The sequence below is a fragment of the Alexandromys fortis genome, unplaced genomic scaffold (genome assembly GCF_014885135.2).
Source record: "Alexandromys fortis isolate MF-2015 unplaced genomic scaffold, M_Fortis_MF-2015_v1.1 scaffold_59, whole genome shotgun sequence".
NCBI lineage: Eukaryota > Metazoa > Chordata > Mammalia > Rodentia > Cricetidae > Alexandromys > Alexandromys fortis.
In genome coordinates this window covers 10,263,591-10,287,160 of record NW_026067943.1, presented here as the reverse complement: position 1 = coordinate 10,287,160, position 23,570 = coordinate 10,263,591, and the positions used below count along the sequence as shown (strand labels likewise).

The 23,570-nt window shown below is 38.0% G+C and overlaps 1 protein-coding gene across 1 annotated transcript in view; it reads right to left on the bottom strand.

Moving 5' to 3' along the window:
* Window positions 1–23,570, bottom strand: part of Kdm5a (lysine demethylase 5A) — a 91,545-nt gene that overhangs the window by 37,346 nt on the left and 30,629 nt on the right. Inside the window, exons 11-20 of the mRNA XM_050148319.1 lie at window positions 22,610–22,791; window positions 19,704–19,866; window positions 15,634–15,753; window positions 13,150–13,344; window positions 9,875–10,056; window positions 9,309–9,433; window positions 8,257–8,407; window positions 6,474–6,588; window positions 2,339–2,694; window positions 357–495 (exon numbers count right to left, since the gene is read on the bottom strand). Of these exons, the coding sequence (XP_050004276.1) occupies window positions 357–495; window positions 2,339–2,694; window positions 6,474–6,588; window positions 8,257–8,407; window positions 9,309–9,433; window positions 9,875–10,056; window positions 13,150–13,344; window positions 15,634–15,753; window positions 19,704–19,866; window positions 22,610–22,791 (1,728 nt within the window). The remainder of the gene's footprint in view (window positions 1–356; window positions 496–2,338; window positions 2,695–6,473; window positions 6,589–8,256; window positions 8,408–9,308; window positions 9,434–9,874; window positions 10,057–13,149; window positions 13,345–15,633; window positions 15,754–19,703; window positions 19,867–22,609; window positions 22,792–23,570) is intronic.

Genomic DNA, 23,570 nt, shown 5'->3' with positions numbered 1-23,570 from the left:
ATCTTTCCAAAACAAAACTAGCAACCTTTAAGTATTTACTAATTATTCTGAATAATAAAATCAGAGGAAAGAATAAGTGATCTTTAGGTACTATTATATTTTTCTTCCTTTTCTCAAGACAGAGTTTCTCTGTGAAGTTGTGGCTGTCCTGGAACTCCCTCTATAGACCAAGCTGGGCTGCAACTCAGAGATCCACCTACCTCTGCCTCCCAAAGGCTGGGATTAAAGGCATGCTACATTACTGCCTGGCTAGCTACTATTACTTTATCATGATTATTCTAAAGAAGCAAGGTTTACATAGTATATTTATGAGAATGTATTACCTGATAGGTATGCTAATCTGAAAGTTCCTTTACCTGAATAGCTTCCACTTTAGCTGTCCATTCACGAGCCTTTTGTAAGGCTTCTTTTAAGGACAATACATTGGGTAGAAAGGCTGGAATGTTCTTGGCTTCATTCACAATATTTTCTAAATTTGCCATACTGTGTCGAGGTCTAAATGAATAAAATAATAAGATACTAAGTAAAAGTCCAATCACTATAAGAATTAAAATAGCATTTTATAATGTATAAATAATTCATACTCATGAGCTTATTTAATTCTTACCACATTCCCAAAAGCAACAAAGCAGCTACCATATTTATTTCTGTTTTACAGACAAGAAAACTAAGGCATTATTTCTCTTAAAATAATATAGTACATGACACACCTGATGTACTGATTTAGAATGACTCTTGGCACTAGGCTCCTTTTCCTACTGAGTCCTAGACTACCTCCACTCTACCTCTCTAAAACACCTACAATGATCAGAGAAGGGTGATGGGCATGGGCTACCAACAAAGGGAGTAACAGAACAGAAACCCATTCATGTTGACCATATACTTTCCTTCAACTATATTCATTAATATCTAATTATTCCCTGATGAACAAAACAAAGATTTCATTCTCATTAATCAAAACCCAAGAATTACACTGGTTACGGGAAACTAGTAACAAATTATTTTAGGCTCATAGCCATGTAAAGTAGTAGATAATTCTGCCTAGAAAATTCAAAGTGCTTTGACCAAGGCCCCAAACAAATAAATACACTATCTAATGAAAGAAAGTGGAAAAAAGTATGGACAAATTTTGCTTTTAAGTTAGCGGTTTTAGCTGAGATGGGAGCAGGGAAAAGTTGGAATATGAATGATGTATGAAACAGAAGAGTTTAGGCAGTACACACAAAAGAATCCAGAGCTGCACAGATCCACTATGTGGATCCACTATGTGGATCAGTGGGAAGTTTACAAAGACTGCCGTTGTCGAATTGCCAAGGGGCATTCCAGGTACTGGAAACTGTTAATGAGCCAGAGTGGCTGATCTTTTTGCCTCATAAATCATTTCAAACTTGGAAGGAGGATTTTGTTTTGTGGGTTTTTTTTTGTTGTTGTTGTTGTTGTTTTGTGGGTTTGTTTTTTTTGTTTTTGTTTTTTTGAGACAAGTTCTCATGTAGCTTAGGCTGGTCTCGAACTCTTTATTCTTCAGCTTCTACTTCTCAAGTCCTGGGGTGGGCAGCTACTATGTAGGTGCTAAGAATCAAGCCAGGGATCCTCTGGTAGAGTAGCCAGTGCTCTTAACTGCTAAGCCAGCATTCTACCCCCTCAATGACAGTTTGTAATTCTCTCCCCCCCCCCCCTCGCCTCCCCTCTTTGGTTGTTCAAGACTGGGTTTCTCTATAGCTTTGGAGCCTGTCCTGGAACTAGCTCTTGTAGATCAAGCTGCCCTTAAACTCAAGAGATTCACCTGCCTCCCGGGTGCTGAAGATATGCACCACCACCACCACCAGGCACATTTTGTAATTCTTACTTCCTAACTGTATCAACAACATGGACTTGAAACAATACTATTTCCTATCATTTGCAGTTACCTAACAAAATCTACTACACAACAGTCTGGATATACCTAAAACTCTACATGTAGCCCCATTTGATAAGTAGTGATTGGTCAAGAAGACGCAAGATAAATAATGTAAGTTAATGGAACAGGATCTCCATGTTCCTCCATCTCATTCTACTTTTTTACTTATTTCTAAAAATTATTTTATGTGTATGGCTATTTTCTCCTGCACACATACATGTACGTACGTATGTATGTATGTCTATGCACCATGCATTGCCTGGAGTGAAGGAGATCAGAAGAGGATATAGGACCCTGTAGAACTGAAGTTACAGATAGTTGTGTGCTGCCCTGTGCTGAAACTTGAACTCTCTGGAAAAGCAACCAGTACTCTTAAGCATTGAGTCATCTCTCTAACCCTTGACTTTATTAATGAGACAACTGTCACCAAAATGTTTTCACCTTGCCTGCAGGCAGACCTTAGCCTTCTCTTCCCATCGTTCAGAGACTGTGAGGAGCTCCTGCAGTTCAGCCATTGCTTTTTCCACAGCATGATGAGGTGCCAACCCTACCCCAGAGTCAATAAGCTTCTTCATGACATCCAAAGTGACTTGTTGTGGATCTGACAGGGTTAGTCTAACTTCATCCAACCACCGAGCCTGTTGTAGCTCTTGCTTCAGTCGAGGCAATTCAGGTAGTTCCACATAGAGACTAGAGCCCATGTCTATCAACATTTGGAGTTTGGAAGAATCTGGGGTTTCATCCATCATGGCCTCTTGGGCACGTTCATGAAATTCTTCTACGTCATCCAGCAGATTCTGAAAGAGTGAAAAAACAAAAATAAACAGCAAATTTTGTTTGAAGCTACTGCTAGTTAGTTACAGAGTACTTGCCTAGTTACAGAGTGCAAGGCCTTGAGTTTGATCCCCAGTTCTCAATGCTACTACTAAAAAGATAAAAGAGCAAGTTCCAGAAATAGTTCAGGCAAACTATCAATTCTAGGCCCTCTAATAATCTCAAAATATTAGCACCAAAGAGTCAGAAAAGTACGGTACTTGGTAACTAATTTCTATCTATAATCCCTTTTAAAAAGATTATTTATGTGTATAAGTGTTCTGCCAATATATATGTATGTATACCACATACGTGTGTGGATTCCTGGTGCCCTCAGAGGGCAGAACAAGATATCAGATCTGGAAATGGAGGTTAAAGATGGCTTTAAACCATCATGTGGGTGCCGGGATCCAAACCTGGGTCCTCTGGAAGAGGAACCAGTGCTCTTTACTACTGAACCAACCACCTCTCCAGTTCCCATCTATACAATTCAAATGTGGCTGAGTCAATAAAATGAGAAGGAATGATAAAAAGCTTTAGTTTACACAAATATAAAGAGTCAAGTTTCCCTGTTCTTTCCAATTGCCTGAAGGCCTTATTGGTCAGCCTTATTACGCCTCTCAGGAACCTAAAAAAAATTTAATGTAAAATATAAGGTCAGAGAGATTGAGATTCATTCCCTAAATTCTGGGACTCTAGAGAACCCTGGCTATATATCCTCCTTATCTCTTTAGCACTGGGATTATAGATGCTTATTACCATACCAATTTTTTGTTTTTGTTTTTTACAAGATAAGGTTTCTCAGTGTAATAGACCTGGCTGTCTCGGAACTTGCTCTGTATATGAGGCTGGCTTGAACTTACAGAAATCTCCTGCCTCTACCTACCTCCTGAGTATTGAGACTACCACTGCCTGGTATTTTAATCAGCTATTCGAGATCAAATCCAAGGCTTTAGGCATGCCATGTATGCATTCTTCTAACTGAGCTACAGCCCCAGACTCATCACAAGATTTTTAGATAACTGAGCTCATTATGTTGCTACACGTGGATAAAGTGTAGATAAGCAAAGGACAGACAACATAATGTCTTACAGATTACAGTGAGTTAAGATTTCATTTGATAGCTCTAGAGATCCACCAGAAAATCTGTTTTGTTTTTTCCCCAAGACAGGGTTTCTCTGTATAGTCCTGCTATTCTGGAACTAGCTCTGTAGACCAGGCTGGCCTGAGGGACTAACTCTGTAGATCCAACTCAGATAAACATCTATCTGCCTCATTAAGTGCTAGGATTAAAGGCATGTACCACCACTGCCCAGAGAACTAGAAAATTTCAATCACGGGAAAGGTGTCTAACTTGATTTATATTTAAGATGACCACTAATGCTAAAAAGGAAAAGAAAAAAGCAATTAAGAGGTAGAGGGGCCAGAGGAATGGCTCTGCTATTAAGAACACTGGTTGTTCTTCCAGAAGACCCAGGTTTAGATTCCAGTACCCATAGGGTAGTTTACAATCATATCTAACTCCAGTTTCAGGGGATCCAACACACTTTTTCGGGCTCCTTGGATACCATACATACAGACAAAACACCGTACCACACAGGTGGTACAATAACCAAAGGATATAGTTTGAAGATAATAATGGAAGATACACTGGAACAAACGTTTTGATTTATCAAAAGTTTTTTTTTAATTTTTTTTTTAATTTATTATGTATACAATATTCTGTCTGTGTGTGTGCCTACAGGCCAGAAGAGGGCACCAGACCTCATTACAGATGGTTGTGAGCCACCATGTGGTTGCTGGGAATTGAACTCAGGACCTTTGGAAGAGCAGATAATGCTCTTAACCACTGAGCCATCTCTCCAGCCCTATCAAAAGTTTTTTACAATGCTTTTTAATCTACCAAAAGAAATACAGAATATGCATCAGAATATAGGGTCTGTAGTAAAAAAAAAAAAAAAAGGTACTCTGGTGTCATAGGTACCTTTAGAAGATAACCCCTCCCCCAAAAGATCTACACTAACCCCACATCACAGAGGTCTGATCTCCAAAATATACAAACAATTCAAGAAATTGGTCATCAAAAGAACAAATAATCCAGTAAAAATAAAAATGAAGTACAGACCTAAACAGAGAACTCTCAACAGAGGAATCTAAAATGGCTGAAAGATACTTAAGGAAATGTTCAACATCCTCAGTCATCAAAGAAATGCAAATCAAACAACTCTGAGATTCCATTTTACATCTGTAAGAATGGCCAAGATCAAAAACACTGATAACTTATGCTCGGAGAGGTTGTGGGGAATGCAAGCTGGTACAACCTCTTTGGATGACCAGCAAGCTGGTACAGCCCCTTTGGATGTCAGTGTGGCGATTTCTCAGAAAATTAGGACAACCTTCATCAAGACCCAGTAATACCACTTTTGGGTATATACCTAAAGGATGCTCAATTGTGCCACAAGGACATGTGCTCAACTATGTTCATAGCAACTTTGTTTGTCATAGCCAGAACCTGGAAACAACCTAAATGCCCCTCGATTGAAGAATGGATAAGGAAAATGTGGTACATTTACACAATGGAGTACTACACAGCAGAAAAAAGTAACAACACCTTGAATTATGCAGGAAAATGGATGGAGCTAGAAAACATCATTTTGAGTGAGGTAACCCAGACACAGAAAGACAATTATCACATGTACTCACTCATAGATGGTTTTTAAACATAGAGCAAAAAAAATCAGCCTACAAATCACAATCCCAGAGAACCTAGACAACAATGAGGACCCTAAGAGAAACATACATAGATCTAATCTACATGGGTAGTATAAAAAGACAAGATCTCCTGAGTAAATTGGGAGAATGGGGACCTTGGAGGAGGATTTAAGTGGGGAGGGGAGAAGCAAGGAGGGGAGGAGAGAAAAATGTAGAGCTCAACAAAAATGAATAATAATAATAATAATAATAGTAATAAAGATAACCCCTTCCTAAGAGAACCAAATGGTCTTACAAAATGCAGTAAAATAAGAATGCAATTGATACTAAGATACTACAAACTGATGATTCCAATACACAATACAAAAATTATATAAAAATTACTAACTGTGCAAAATAACGTAACCTTTGAGATTTTTAAATAATCATTAAATAATAATAGTCTTGGAAATGCCAGAGCCCTGATTTAAAAGCTCATGTGTTATTAGTAACTTAGAACTACACTCTAAGATTCTTTGTTATTAACATTACACTTAAAATACATTTGTGTTAGATGGGGGTTCTCATCAAAAATTAGTATAGATAAAAATAATTCTTTTTTTTTTTTAAGATAAGAATAATTCTAAACTACAGAATGATTCTAAACTGCTCACAGTTCAGATAAAAGCTAAGAGTAAAGCCAAGGGGCTGGAGAGATGATGGTTCAGTGATTATGAGCACTAGCAGTGGCCGCTCTTCCAGAAGACCCAAGTTTGATTTCTAGCACCCACATGGTGGGTAACAACCAACAACTGCAACTTCAGGAAATAGGATACCCTCTCAGATCCTCCATGGTTACTGTACACAGTGCACAGGCATACAAGCAGCCAAAACAACTTAAAAAAAAAAAAAAAGCTAAAAGATTGCCTACTAAAGAACCTTAGACAGCATACAATAAGAAAAAGGAGCTCAAAGGACCAAACACTAGTCTATACATACAATTCTCTTAAGTTGGAACAGCTCATAAACAAAAAACATTATTTAAAAGGAAAAAAAAGATTTAATGTTTCACCTTTACTTGTCGAGTTTGGCTGATGACACACGGAAGACTAAAAAGTTGCTGGACAAAGGCCTTCAATTCTTCTACTGTCAGTTTGGTCCGAGTCTTCCCACTATCTGAGCTCTGCCTGATACGAAATAATATTGAGAAATAGAAAAATATGGTCATTTTGACATCAAATGGGGCTCCTACTCTCTCTAGAATTCAACCCTTAGCAATCTTAAAATTCTAGTGCTGAATAATTCCCCTGCAGATAATTATGAAAATACAACTAGCCAAGTGACAGTCCCTCTAGTCTATAACAGCTGTAAGTTTGAAACACTAAATAAATTCCCCTGGTGTAACATTAAGCTCACTGAGAAAACTAATTCCTTGTGTGTTAAGAGGCTCACAACACTGGAAACAGGGTTTTTAGCTGCCTTCGATGAATGAACTCCCTGAATCTATCCCAAATTCTTTTTTGTTTTAAAGACATTATTTTATGTGTATGGATGTTTTGCTTGTATGTATGTCTGTGTACCACATGAGTGCAATGCTTAAGGAGGACAGAAGAAAGCATCAGGACTCCTAGAACTGTAACCATGTGGGTGCTAGGAACTGAACTTGGGTCCCCTGGAAGAACAGTAAGTGGTCTTAACCACTGAGCCATACCATTTCTTCAGTCCATCCAACAAAATCTTTGATATATACTTTTTTTTTAAAAAAAGGGTCCTCAAAATTTTATCAGACTCTCCAAAGAGGTCAATGTCCTAAAAGCAAATTAATGCCCACTGGAAACTAGTATAGCAAAGGTTCTCTGATTATATATATAAATTAAAACTTTAAAATCCAATAAAAAGTACTATAGAAAAAGCACACAGAGGAATAACTTGAAGAGCTATAAAATAGTATCACAGAAATGGTTATTTTAAAGAAGGAAGGAAGGAGAAAGAAATGAACAAGCCACCTAGATGTGGCAGGAAGAAAAGTGCAAGCTGAATAAAGAGCAAATAACCCCGAAACAAAGGCATACCTGACATCTATGAAGAAGTGCAAGACAAAGAATGTTGCAGAAAGGAACAAGAAAAGAGTTTGTTGAAGGAAAACAATGTGAAATTAAATATATAAAAGTTTTCGAGACAGGTTTCTCTGTGTAGCTTTGGAGCCTGTCCTGGAGCTCCCTCTGCAGACCTGGCTAGCATCGAACTCACAGAGATCCACTTGTCTCTGCCTCCCGAGGGCTGGGATTAAAGGCATGCACCACCACTGCCTGGCATAACTTCTCCTTAAAAAGTAAAAAAGTTCTAATAAAAGGTAGAAAATAAAGATAATCACTTGAACTCAAAATATTTTATTCAGATCTTTTGTTATTAAGTATCTTGATTCATGTTGTTAAAAGACAACTTAACTTGCTGGATGTTGTGGTATGCCTTTAATCCCAGCACTCATGAGGCAGAGGCAGGTGGATCTCTGTGAGTTTGAGCCTACATTTCTATATTCCTAATTACTTCAGATAAAGTTGAATATACTGCTAGGTCTTTGACCCAAAGACACTACATAAACTTCAATGTTATTTTCAGCATTGAAACTAGCTAGTCTAGTTGCTGCTTCCTTGGTGTGGTTTATAACTCACTTAAGTTTAAAGAGCTTTTTACAACTTATGAACATGAAGAAAAGGAGGGGTTGGAGAGGAAGGGGAAGTTACTAGGAATTGAAGAGAAACTGCCACGGGAAGAAAATAATACAGGGTCTCAAAAGCCAACTAAAACTGGAAGAACAGGAGTCCAGGGCAGAACTACACTCTTCTTAGGCTTACCTGTGTTTTTGCTTTTTGCTCAGAAGCAGCTGAGCCACAGAACCACAAGTCTCAGCTTCTTTCACTGCATCCCTGAGCTTTCGAAAGAGATCATTCTCTGGGTATTTCCTATCCTCGGCATCTTCCAACATTACTCTCAATTCAATCAAATCTGTAAAGATAAATGTAATGATAGACACAAAAAACCATTCTACAATAGTCACAAAGCTTACTCAAGAGTGACTAATAGGGGGCTGGAGAGATGGCTCAGAGGTTAAGAGCATTGCCTGCTCTTCCGAAGGTCCTGAGTTCAATTCCCAGCAACCACATGGTGGCTCACAACCATCTGTAATGGGGTCTGGTGCCCTCTTCTGGCCTGCAGGCATATACACTGACAGAATATTGTATACATAATAAATAAATAAATATTAAAAAAAAAAAGAGTGACTAATATTCTGGCAGAAATGATGACGTTTTTATAATCTCCAATATAAAAGTTTCTGACCAGATAATTATTCCAAATAGATGACTTTACTCAAATAAAATATGTTTGATCTCTCTCCTTCATCCCTATTCCCTTCCCTTCCTCTCTGCCTACCCTCTTCTTTGTCTCTCTCAAAAACAATCAAAAATCAAATGTTTTCGGTGTTACTGAACTAAATTTGACTATCTAAAATACATACCTGCTACAACTTATCTGACCCATATTATGTCAGCCTTTTCATTTAAAAAGAGATTCTGTGTGTGGTGGTAGAGTCATGTAATCTTAGCAATGACACCAAGGAAAGAAAGGTTATGAAACTGAGGACAGACAGGGAAACAAAGCACACTTCCAAATCACAAGAGACTATCTTAAAACTAGGCATGGCCTGCAGCCATAAAAATGACCATGATATCTTACCACAGAAGATAAGTTTATCAGGTCTGCTTAGTACATGGATAAGAGAAAATTAACTGTATATTCAACTATGAAATCATAAGCTAGAATTCTGTTTGTTAATGGAGAACAAAAACATACAATTAAAGGTTTTGTTTAAAGTGACAATTTTTCATAACAAAGAAGGAAACTTAACCTTTCTTATGGTTGAAGCTAGCTGATAATGCTTCTGAAACACGACTGACCCAAGTGTCATAGGACTGTGCCCTCACTTTTACGCCACAAAGTAGAGAAGGGAGGTCTTCTAGTGGGTAGCGGTACCTACAAAAAAATTTTAAAAACAGAAGTAAAAGCTTAAAATAGAACCTGAAATAAAAGAAAAAAAATCAAAGAAAACCAGTTTCAATGCAGAGAGAGGCAAGAAATGCACGACATTAACTGGCCACAAAACTAATTATGGCTAGGCTGGTTAGGGCTAATTTCAAAGAACTAGAACCTCATTTAAGAAGTATATAGTCAAGGAAAAGTTATTTGTTTAGGAACAGGAAAGAAAACAAAGAATAACATTAAGATGTGGTTTTCTTGCCAGGTAGTGGTGCGCACCTTTAATACCAGCACTTGGGAAGCAGAGGCAGTCAGATCTCCATGAGTTCGAGGCCAGTCTAGTCTACAGACTGAATTCCAAGATAGCCAAAGTTACACAGAGAAACCCCGTCTCGAAAAAACAAAACAAAAGGATAATGTGCAATAACTTTTAAATACCTAAGACATTTGTTCTGCATGGGGCAGGAGCACAAATCAGTTGGATGGTACAGACATACAAGTCGCTCCGGATTACAGGAGCAGGTGAGAGCTGAGAGAAAACATGTGGTTCTGCATGCTGAACACTGTCGCTCATCATCAGGAACAAGTTCAAAAACTTCTTCTTCTGACATCACGACACCCTGGAAAATAATTTATATCATCAGATCAGGTCTCAACTGAAACATAAAGGAATATCTTAAAAAGAATTAAAAATTAGGCATAGGGCACATTCCTTTAATCCAGCATTCAGAAGACAGAAGTAGGGAGATCTCTGTGGGTTTCAGGGCAGCCAGGACTTATATAGTGAGAAAAAGAAAAGAAAAAAGAAAAAGGATTTAAAATTCTATCAATAGAAATAGCACAAAAGATTAAGAAAAGGTTAACAAACCCTGAAAATAACTAGCATTTGAGGAGATGAGGAAGAAGACAGACTAGTCCAATCTGACAGTCTAGAATCACACAACTTGGATGAAAAAAACCCAAAACCAAACAAATAAAAAACAACAACCCAGAATTTAATTTTCTTATTTAAAGTAATTAATATTCAGGGGCCAGCTAGATGGCTATTTCCTTGAATTCAACATCTGGATTTCACAAGGCAGCAGGAAAGAACCAGCTTCTGAGAGTTCTGACTTCCACATGCAACATGGAAGCTTACATTCACACGCATTTACGCATAGAATAAGTAAAAGTTCATTAATACCAGAGCCAGAAGGCTAACATCTATAATCTGAGCACTTGAAAGGCCAAGGAAAGAGAACTGCCAGGATCGCCACTGCTTCACAGTCGACGCTAGGGCAAGCCTGAGCTAGAGTATTTCTCAGGAAATAAGAAAATGGGGCTGAAGAGATGGTTCTTCAAGAGCACTTACTGTTCTTGCAAAGAACCTAAGCTCACTTCCTACCAACCACATGGCTCACAAGTGTGTTTAACTTTAGTTCCATGACAACTGACAACCTCTTTAGGCCTTTGTGGGTACGAGGCACAAATTTAGTGCACAGGCAAAACATTGCTACACACACACACACACACACACACACACACACATCAAATCTCAAATCAGAATGGCTAAGATCAAGAAACAACTGGGGCAGGAGAGGTGGTCTCATTTTCCAGCACTCTGATTCCAAGAGTTCTAACACCTTCTGCCCTCAAAGGACACTACATGCATGTGCTGCACATACATACATGCAGGCAAAACACTTACTTGTACACATCAGAAACAATACAAACAAACAAATGAAACAACTGACAACAAACAGAAAGGTGTGGGAAAAGGAGAACCCTCAACTCACTGCTGGTGGGACTGTAAACAGCTCAGTCAATCTGGAAATCTGTTGGAGAATGTTCAAAAAGCTGAAAATAAATCTTCATTATGGCCCAGTTATACCACTACTTAGCACATGCCCAAAGGACTTGACACTCTTTTCCACAGATACTTGTTCATTCGTTTTCACTGCTGCTATAGTCACAACAGCTAGTAAATGGCAACAATCTAAATATCCTTCAAGTGATGAATGGGTAATGAAATGTTTTTCATATAGACAAGGGAATACTATTCAGCTGTAAGAAAAACGGACTCATGACATTTGCAGGTAAATGGAAAGAACTAGAAAACATTATACTGAGTGAGGAAATCCAAACCCAGAAAGACAAAACACTGCAAGTTCTCTTATTTGTGGCTCCTAGCTCTGAATCTTCAGATGTAAGTATCTAACCTGGAAAAACCACAGAAACCAGGAAAGAGGATCACAGTGGGTGGTGGTAGTGTGGCCTCAACTGTAGAGAGAACAGCAGTACACAGGGGCTACGAAGGGGGAAAATAGGAAAATACTGAATACTGGAGGGGGGGAGGCGGACAATACCAAGAGAGAAGGAACAAAGAGGGATAAATAACACTAAAGATATTTGTAAAAGCCATAGAGAATCATACTACTTATCTAAGTGTATATATATATATGTATATATATATATGTATAAGCATATATACACACACAATTTAAATAAAGTTTAATAATGTTTCCCTTAAATGCCACACAGAATCTAACAAAACAAACAAACAAACAAAAGTAGACATGAAAAAGAACCCCCCCTCAAGTTGTTGGTCAAGCTAATGTTGCCTTTGGTTGCCTTCCAGAAGTTGAAGGTAAGCCCCTATTGCTAAAGACACCAAACACTTTGGAAACAAGACTCAGAAATCAAGTTCAATCTAGGCCTAGCTTACATAGTACCAGAAGGAACTATGCCGGCTGCCAAAGGAGAAAAGCAATTGATAGTCCTACCCAGTTGTAACACTTACAAAGCATGGCAATGACAAAAAATAGTGACTGATCACCAAAGGTTGAATAGTGGCACTTCCATTATTGCAGTAACTAATAACTGGACTTCAGGCCCACTCCATAGGAGGGAATTCAGGTCTGGTACTGTAAACCCAGTCTATTACATAGAGAAAAATCTACTACTTTCCTAAACTAGGATAATTTCTAGTTGCATTATAAATACTTAGCTTTATAATCACTGATTAAGTTTAGCTTCCATTCCTCATCAAAGAAGTCTCTTTTTGTAGCAGGCAGAGACCATTACAAAAACCCATAACTATCTAAAAATGGAGATAACAGCTGATTGTGGGTTGCCCAGGCCTAACTGACTCATCTACAATATAAACCCTACACCCAAGGTCCAGGAAACATCGTGGAAGGGGGGCAAGAAAAGATAGATGATCAGTATATCTGCTAGATATACCTTCTATAAATGACAGGAAAGTTGCACTCATGGACCTTCAACAAAATGGTATCCTAAACAAGACCTGAGCAATGATACCACCAGTTGACATGCCAACGTGGATGGGGAAATCTCACAAGACCCCGGCTTCCAACCCAGATGAAGAGCTAACTCAGGCAATTAATGACAGCTTGGAGAGAGAATCAGTGTTCCCAGCAATGAGCCCTCCTCTAATTGATTATCTAACAGTCATCTCTAAAAACATACACATAAGCAACTCTAAATGGACTCAGGTTATATTTATATAATTAACTCATATATATGTGCCAATAATAATTAAAGAAAGAGGCCAAGAATTTGAGGTGTGTGTCGGGCAGAGGGATGATATGGGAGGAGAAGAAGGGAGGAGCAGGGGTTTAGAAATACAGCTTATATAAAATTTATAAAAAGAACAAAAAACAAAATAGCTATTTAAAAGAGGAAAGAAATGCACTCAGCATACTCATACTCACCATTTGTACAACTGATTCCCTCAATCGTGTTTCTTCTTCAGTCATGAGAGTCAACTCTTTGCACACCATGGCAGCCAGCCCTACATCTAAGCATTCTGGATCGGCTGCCATCTTGAAAATGAGTTCCTCATGTGAAAAGACACAATGGCGCCTCAGCCGTCGATAGTGATTTACACACTGACGTCCAATGGGCAACTGAAAACATCAGATTTCCAAATTAAATTTCTTATGATATATTCTAGCACATAACCTCTATTCATCTTCAGGAATTCACTTTTATTACAAAGAAGAAAAAGTATGTCCTATATGAACATAAAACATAACATAAATAGTAATTCTCTGTAACCCAGCCAAATTTCACAGGTCTTTCCCCAAACAATGTCCATAAGCCAAGATGCTAAGGTTTTGCCCTAAGCTGCAGATTTTCTAATTCATAGTATATACCAAGAACTGAACAGGGCTGGGTCTACTAATGCATGTCTTTAATCCCAGCACTGGAGAGACAGAGGCAGGTGAATCCCTGAGTTCAAGGTGAGTCTGGTCTACATAGTGAGACTCTGTCTCAAGAAAAAACAAAACAAAATAGAAACTTTTTTTTTTTTTTTTGGTTTTTCAAGACAGGGTTTCACTATAGTTTTAGAGCCTGACGTGAAACTAGCTCTTGTAGGCCAGGATGGCTTCGAACTCACAGAGATCCACCTGCCTCTGCCTCCCGAGTGCTGGGATTAAAGGTGTGTGCCAACACTACCCGGCTGAAGATGACTTCAATGTCTTTACCATGCTCACTAATATGAACTTCATTTATTTCTCTATTTATTATTTGAAGCAAGGCCCTACTATGTAGTCCTAACTGTCCTGGAACTATGTAGACCATACTGGTCTCAGTCAGAGAGCCACCTGCCTTCGACTCCTGAGTGTGCACCACTATACCTAGCTAATACTGATATTTGGTCATGAGGAACTTCTCATTTTAGTGGTCCTAAGATTTTTGGATTTTGTTAGATTTTTTGTTGCTGTCGTTTGTTTTACGCTTATTTAATGTGTGCCCAGCATACATGTGAAGGTCAGAAGACAACTTGAAGGAGTTGGTTCTCCTTCCATTTGGGTCCCAGGTTTTTTGTTTGTTTGTTTGTTTGTTTGTTTTTCGAGACAGGGTTTCTCTGTGGCTTTGAAGCCTGTCCTGGAACTAGCTCTGTAGACCAGGCTGGTCTTGAACTCACAGAGACCCGCCTGCCTCTGCCTCCCGAGTGCCGGGATTAAAGGCGTGCGCCACCATGCAAGGCCATAGGGTCCCAGGGATTGAATTCAGGTTATAAATCTTGGCAGCAAAGTGCCTTGACCTGCTGAACTATCTCATCAGCCCAGAAGCCTAACTTTTTTCACCTTGTGTATCAAAAGACTAATAGATTAACTTACTAATCTTAAACAAGTTAAATGTTATGGTTGAGAGTTGATACTTCTAAGGTGAAGTTTATGATACAAATGGAAATTTAACAACAGCTTTGTCTCTAATGCTAACTTTTATTAAGTTGCTGTATCGGCTTTCCTTTCCCACATGTTATAATTAAGGAGGCAGAGGCATGTGACTTTCTGTGAGGTTGAGGCCAGCCTGGTCTACAAGAGCTAGACAGTTACACAGAAAAACCCTGTCTCGAAAAACCAAAAAAAAAATAAGAAAAGAAAAAAAGAAATCTTCAATTCTTACACGTATCCTACCCTATACCTGTCCAGTATCGTGTAAACCACAGTATTAGCTATTTTTTTGAAAGAGCTCAGGCCCAAAACAAACCCTTAACTGAGTCTTAATAGCACTGTATTATATGATTCTATAGCCAAATAAGGAAGAAGTTTTACATACTGGACCAAAACAAGACAGCTCAGAGAACCCAGAACTTCAAAGGCAGGATAGGCAACACAGCAAGTCTACATATTCAAACACAAAATACTACTTGCTGTATTACTATATTTCCTCTATATGATTAACCATAAAATGTAGTAACAAATAACAGTTACCCACAGAAAATGTAAGATCAGTGTTACTAAGGGATTCCCAACAAAAATGTTAAAAGGCTAATGAACCCAGCATCACTAGGGAAGAAAAATAAAGGCAGTATGTATTAAGTATTAATTCAATCTTTGGCAGTCTTTTCTCAATCAACATGACACAGCCACAGCTAATTGCACTATGATACAGCAATTGCTGCATTATTTATTTATATACTTTAAGATTCAAAAGTGCTCAGAGAAAATGAAGACTAGAGGAAACATGTATTCCCTCAGGAAAAGACAAATAACTGCCCATTTAGTTACAAACATACCAGGGAAAATAATAAATATGCAATGCAATGAAAATGCTAAATTACAATAGCTACTCCAATAAACCCTAAAATATTCATGGGCCCTACCCAAAACCCAGCTAGGTAAAATACTGCATTTTATAGGGGTGTTAGTAGACGTACAACAGCCACGTGCTATAGAACAGACCCAGTCAGCAGTACAGAAGTTCACAGCTTCAGCAAAGTTGTATCCCTGGTTAAATCCAGAGTGATAGGCACGAGGAAATGTCACAACGAACTCTCCAGCACACTGATTAGTCCTGTACACCTGAATGCAAATTAGGAACAAGGATTAAAAAAAAAAAAAAAAAAGGAAGACGGGTCTACTCAGATAATTTCAAAAATATTTTCTGAAATTGGAAATAATACTATACATATCAGAAATAATTATAGGATTTAAATAGCTATAATTGCCAGGCAGTGGTGGCGCATGCCTTTAATTACAGCAGGTAGAGGCAGGAAGATCTTTGTGAGTCTGAGTCCAGCCTGGTCTACAGAGCTAGTTTCAGGAAAGCCAGGGCTACACAGAGAAACCCAGTCTTAAAACAAAAGGCTAGAATTGCTTAGATTAACATTATATGATAAGAATTACAGTCAAAAGAATTTGTCAAACAGAAAATGGTACTCTCTTCCTAAGCTAAAAATCTTTTTTGTTTTGGTTTTTTTGTTTGTTTTTCAAGATAGGGTTCCTCTGTGGCTTTGGAGCCTGTCCTGGAACTAACTCTCGTAGACCAGGCTGGTCTCGAACTCACAGAGATCCGCCTGCCTCTGCCTCCCAAGTACTGGGATTAAAGGCATGCACCACCACCGCCTGGCTTCCTAAGCTAAAATTCTTTTTTTTTTTTTAAAGATTTATTTATTTATTATGTATACAATATTCTGTCTGTCTGTATACTTGCTAGCCAGAAGAGGGCACCAGATGTCATTACAGATGGCTGTGAGCCACCATGTGGTTGCTGGGAATTGAACTCAGGACCTATGGAAGAGCAGTCAGTGTTCTTAACCTCTGAGCCATCTCTCCAGCCCCCTAAGCTAAAATTCTTGCGCTTAATGGTGAATGTCTAGAATCCTAGCCCTTGGAAGATAGAAACAGGAAGAACAGGATCAAGATCATTCGTTGCTACAAGCTTGGGCCAAATAAGATCCCGTTTATAAATTTTTTTTCTTTAAAAACTATGAAAATTGCTTTTTGGTCCTGTGTTGCAAATAGGAAATAAAAGATTAAACTTCCTACAATCATTGTATAATATTTAGAAACTAAATCTATCAGTTAATGTCATGAAATACCCCCAACCAATCTTCCCAAAAGTTCCTTTGTTATATGCTAATGCTATGGGTATTGCTTAATCAATTTTAACACCAGTTTACCTTTTCATTTAGGTTTTTCGAGACAGGGTTTCTCTGTGTTATAGCACTGGCTTTCATGGTATTTTATTTGTAGACCAAGCTGGTCTGGAACTCAGAGATCCACCTGTCTCTGCCTCCAACTGCTGGGATTAAAGGTATGAACCACCATGCCCCATTTAATACCAGTTAAATTAGAACCTTCAAAATTATGTTCTAACAGTGTAACCAGCTGATATATTTTAATTTTAATTCAGACAGAATTAATTTGTAAATATGAAAGATATTTCAAGACAGTGGCAATAGCTGTTTTAAGTAGGTTTATAACATTAATACCACTGCGGTGGTGGTGCCAGGACAGGCTCCAATACTATAGAGAAACCCTGTCTTGAGAAACCAAAAAACAAACAAACAACAATAAAACAAAACCAAAACAAAATGTGATGGCATATGTCTTTGATCCCAGCACTTAGAAAGCTGGAGCAGACAGTATGGTTGAGAACATTATGTCAATATACTAAGTTCCAGGCCAGCCAGAACTATTAAGTAAAACCCTTTCTCCAACAAAAATAAATACAAAAGTTAAAACAAAATAAGAGCCGGGTGGTGGTGGCGCACGCCTTTAATCCCAGCACTCGGGAGGCAGAGGCAGGCGGATCTCTGTGAGTTCGAGACCAGCCTGGTCTACAAGAGCTAGTTCCAGGACTGGCTCCAAAACCACAGAGAAACCCTGTCTCGAAAAACCAAAATAAATAAATAGTAAATAAGTAAATAAATAAATAAAACATAAAACCTGAAATCTTCTAGGCATGGACACTCTGACTGGTGTATATATTACCATGTCCAGCTTTTTAAAAAAAGAGAGAAAAGAAAAAGAACCCTTTCCTAGTTAGCTTTAACTGTTAACTTGTCACAGCAGAGTCACATGAGGAGTGTATTAACTGAAGAATTTCCTTGATTAGACTGGCCTATGAAAGAGGTCAGTCTTGATACATTTAGGCTGGCCAGTGCACTACCCAGCTCCCACCATGTGATAGTACCGTTCCCTGGGAAGATGGTCCTGGGTTATATAAAAAAGATAGCTAAATATCAGCCTTCTTAGCCAGCAACAGTTATCTCCCATGATTTCTGCAGTACTTTTTTGCTTTGATTTCCTTGACCAGAGGTAATGCTGTGTTGGAACAGCCATGCAGGTCCTGTCTTCAACTTCCTACCTTGATTTTCCTCAATGATGAACTCTATGATCTAGAATTTTATGCTGAGAGAAACCCTTAAGTTATACTGATCAGTGCTTTTAATTACAGCAACAGAATGAAAACTAGAAGGGTTATCACTTTAAAGAACTTGATTATTCTAGTTAAGTAGGAAGAATACAGAACACGAGATCTGGGGGTTACCGAGACAGTTCAGCAGGTGCCTGATGACCTGAACTCAGTCTCCAGGACTCACATGGTAGAATCCGAGAACTGACTCCTACAAGTTGTTCTCTAAACACATGCACCATGGCAAAACAGGGCTGGAGAGATGGCTCAGCTCTTAAAGGATAGGCTCACAAACAAAAGCACAAAAAAAAAAAAAAGGGAAAAAAGCAATTAAAAACAACAAAAAGTTTTAAAAGGCTTTTGGAGAGATGGCTCAGCAGTTAGGAGCACTCACTGCTCTTTCAGAGGCCAGGTCACTTTACAACACCCACATGGCAGCTGACAACAAGCTATAATGCCTATTCCGGTGTCCTCTTTGTCCTCTGAAGGCACCAGGAATATGGATAACACACACACATAGAGGCAAACATAACACTGATACATATAAAATAAAATAAACCTTAAAAAAATTCCCAAGAGGGGGCTGGAGAGATGGCTCAGTGGTTAAGAGCATTGCCTGCTCTTCCAAAGGTCCTGAGTTCAATTCCCAGCAACCACATGGTGGCTCACACCCATCTGTAATGGGGTCTGGCGCCCTCTTCTGGCCTTCAGGCATACACACAGACAGAATATTGTATACATAATAAATAAATATTTTTAAAAAAAAATTCCCAAGGGCTGTTGAGATGATTCAGCCATTAAGAGCACTTACTACTCTTACAGAGGACCCAGGTCAGTTTCCACCACCCACATGGTGATTCACAACCATCTTCATCAGTTCCAAGTGATTCAAATCCCTCTTCTGATTTCCTTAGGCACCCGGCATATACATGGTACGCATACATACTTGCAGGGAAAACATTCATACACATAAAATAAATCAATCTTAAATTTTTTTAAAACCCAAACATCTGGAAAATATACATTTAAATATATTTTATGTGTGAAAGAAACCCCGTCTCAGAAAAAAAGTGTGTGAAAATTGAATATCTTAATGAAAACAAAAATGTATTTTAAATCGAATAAAAATGACCATACAAGATATCTTTAAAAACTATTCTTAAAGTGAAAAAGAGATGGGGATGGGTATACTTTTAATGCCAGCGCTTTGGAGGCAGAAGGTGGTGTCAGAGTACACGTGTACAGCCTGGTCTATATAACACAGACACCTAAAAAACAAAACCCCAAACCAAAAACAACAAAAAACAAACAACAACAAAAGTCTAAAAAGAACAAAGAACAGAACAGTTTTAATTAAAAAACAGAAGCCTATTCAAAGAGGTAGTAGTAAAACATAATATATGAGTTTAAAGCATCCTTTCTTAATCAGACTGAAGTTCTATTCAGGGTATTAATTCTAATTTGGCTATACTACAGGGCCTTTCACATATAGTTATAACCCCACTCCCAAGATCAAAACAAAAAACAAACAAAAAAAAAACCCTTGTGATTATATCTAATTGAAAGCTAGAAAATCTTTGAAAATGCTGAAGGAAGACACAAAAAGACTCACTGGCACACCATGCTCCATGAGCACATTTGGGTTCATGATGGTTACTAACTGATGTAGGAGATCAGGCTGTGATTCAAATAACTCAGGGGCCAGCTCCCTCATCACCTCCTCCAGTTGTTCTGCAGCATGAGATGGTACACCATACCATGTCTTTGGCTCGCCCCTAACAAAAGAAATAACTGTTTAGCTAGGCAGAACATGGTACCACTGAAGCCAGGGTCTTCATTCAAATCCACTAAGTTATAATTAACATTGTCATTCATATTCCTGGCCATAGGTTATATGACCAGAATCCTGGCAACCATCCCATAAATATATGCTACTATTAATAACAGGAAATAAGGCAAGAATATATGGAAAAATAAGATACACACTCACTGCCATTGGGAAAATAACCCAAAGTACATGAATAGGGAATTAATTAGTAAAAGTACCTTTTGAACAGAAACTATATTACATGGAAATCACTGTTCAAAAGGATAGACTCGATGCCTTGATTCCCAGAACATGAGTCTTTCCAATTACCATCACCATGGTTAAAGCAAAAAGAATACACATAAATAGCTTAAGTTCAATTTTCCTATTCATGTAAATAAGCTAATACTACAAATTGCTCAAACTTTAAATATAGTTGGCAACAAAAAGACAAAATCCCAGCATCATTATCTATTATATTTTAATGGATTAGAATTCATTCTGAATACTAAAAAGTTATAAACTTAGGAAGTAGTGGTGACTAGTTTTAGAAAAACATGACACAAGTTATTTTGGAAGCGGGAACCTAAATTAGGAAAACGCCCCCACCAGACTGACTAGTGGGCAAGCCTGTGGTAATGTTCTTGACTAATGACTAATGTAGGAGGGCATAGGCCGGCAGTCCTAGATACTGTAAAACAGCAGGCTGAGTAGCCACGTGGAAGCCAGTAAGGACTACTACTTCTCTATGACCTCTGAATAAGTTGCTGCCTCTAATTTCTGCCCTGACTTCCTTGGATGGCCAACTACAAGCTATAGGATGAAATAAATCCTTTCCTCCCCAAGTTGCTTTAAATCATAGTGTTTTATTACAGCAAAAGAAACACCGAGACAAAAATGGATTTAATTAATCAGGCTATAATCTCAAAATGACTATATTTCCTAAATTCTCATACTTCAGAAGATTTTAGATAAGAGCTATTCCCTATAGGATTTACTGTAATGAGAAGAATGTTTGAGGCTGGAGACTAGAGAGATTGTTAAGCAGTTGAGAGAGAGAGCATTTGCTGCTCCTGCAAGAATACCCGGGGTCAGTTCCTAGCACCTACACAGGAAAGTTTACAACTCTGTAATTCCAGTTCCAGGAGATCTAAGGCACTCTTTTGGCCTCCACAAGCACCTTTATTCATGCGGCACGCACACACACACACACACACACACACACACACACACACACACAAGCATGCACACACGCACTCGAGTATTATCATATACATACACATAAATAGAATAAATCTTTAAAAAGTAGCATCTTAAATATACATTTTGTTTGTGCTGGTAAATCAAACAGCTCCTAATCATATATGACCATTAAGCACTCAAAATGTGGCTACTCCAACCAAGGTAGTAATTTCCAATTTCACTTACTAGTATTAAAAATGAAGGCACATATATATGCAAAAGACAAAAAAGGCAGCAAGTTAAGGAACTAAGTGAATGAAAATCTTTGAGAGACAAAAAATAAATAAATCAGCAAATGAATTTATTTACTAAATATTACATCTTAGGCATTTTTAGAGGAAATGTTACTCAAATGAAAAATGTTTCAAGTTCATAAATACCAAATCAAATCTTTCAACTATAAGATTAAATGTCCCATTCTGCCTGTCAAGAAGTATTAAAACTGGGGGAATGGGGATGGCTAAGTGACTAAAATTTCTTACTGCTCTTTCAGAGGACCCAGGTTCAGTTCCAAGCACACACATGGAAGCTCACAACTACCCAAAACTCCAGTTCCAGGTGATGTAATGCACTCTTTTGACCTCCACAGGCTTAAAACACACATGTGGTACACAGACATGCACTCAGACACAGGCACATATACTCACATAAAATATAAATTTATATTTATATATATATATATATATAAAAATAAATTTGGGGGGGATATACCTCAGAACTTCAACACTACTGTGAACAAGGCCTTTTAATCCCTAACATGCAAAATAAAAATCATCATTAATTATTTTCTCATATAGTACATAAGCATCATTTAATTTAAAACTCGGGGCTAGAAAGATGGCTCAGTAGTTAAGAGTACTAGCTGCTCTTTCAGAGTATCTGAGTTAAATTCTCTGAACCAACGTTGCACCTCAGAACTATCTACAACTCTGGTTCCAGAAGATCCAGTACCCTCTTCTGGTCTCTATGGCACTGCACACACATGGTTACATAGACACACATGTAGGTGAAACACCCATACACATAAAATAAAAAATAACAAATAACATCTCAAAAAACAAACTAAAAAACCCACTCTAGGCTTGGGTAATTACACATTCTTTCAAAGAGAAGATGATCCAAGACAACTCCCCTCCCCTCCTCAATATACTATTTTGAAGTAAAAAAAGCTTTTGAAACCAGTTCTCTCTACTATATCAGCGAATATTATTACATCTTAAAAATAAAATACCATTCCTATAATTCTAGCACTCTGGAACTCACACAATAAGGAAATCCAGAGGCTCAAGCTGAGCTACACCTAAATTTGAGACCAGCTTAACTAAAAATTAAACAGCAGCAACAACAAAAATCAGGGCTCAGGATATATATATATCCTTGGCACATGAGTCCCTGGATTTAATTTCTAATACCAACCCGCTCCCGAAAACAGTGACTAAGTACGTATGGTACAATACGATGGGACATACCAATGCAAGTAGTTAATGGAATAGCTCCAGTGATCTTCAATATGCCAGCAAAAAGAAGAAAAGCACATCCCCACATACAGCCATGGCACCTTCATACCAGAAATGTCCACATTAATATGTGCAAGAACAGATTGCTCCAGAACAGGCATGTTATTCAAATTCCAACCAGAAAGTGCATATTCCTATAAAAGGAAAAAAAAAAGTTAAATGAAAAATCAGAGTTTACAAATGCTAAACAAAAAATTTTTTGTTTTGTTTTTTCAAGACAGGGTTTCTCTGTGTAGCTTTGAAGCCTGTCCTGGAACTTGCTTTCTACACCTGGCTGGCCTCCAACTTACTGAAATCTGCCTGACTCTGCCTCCTAAGTGCTGGGATTAAAGGTGTGCACCATCAAAGCCAGTCTGCTAAATGAGAATATTTCTAAAAAGGCAAATATTTCATTATTTGTGTATACAATGCATACAATGTGCTCTTTGTAACCCACGATAAATCTACAACTCATCTATTAATCTAACTAATGTACCTACAACTAATTTAATAGTTGGTATCTAAATATCTACACAAACTTCTTTAGGTTCTACTGACATTTCCCTTTATTTCACATATTTCTAGTTTAGTCTATTTCTATTTCCACTGTACACCCAGCAGCACAACTTCCCAGAATAACCTGTCTTGAAAAACAACAAATAAAAACAAAAGCAAACAAAAAAGAAATTGGAAAGGGAAACTATTCATTATGTTTCTATGGTTAACTAGCCAGTTAATGAGGCAAAAGAAAAAAATAACAAACCTAGCTGAGGAGAAAGGTCTACAAAAAGTTACAATATTTTATCTTCAGGAGCCAATGAAGAGTAATAAATATGGGCTTGAGGTACAGGAAAAAAATCATGGAAAAGTAAAGACTGGAACTGAGTTTTTAAGGATATATACAGCTTGAATAAGGGACTAGAGGCATTATTTA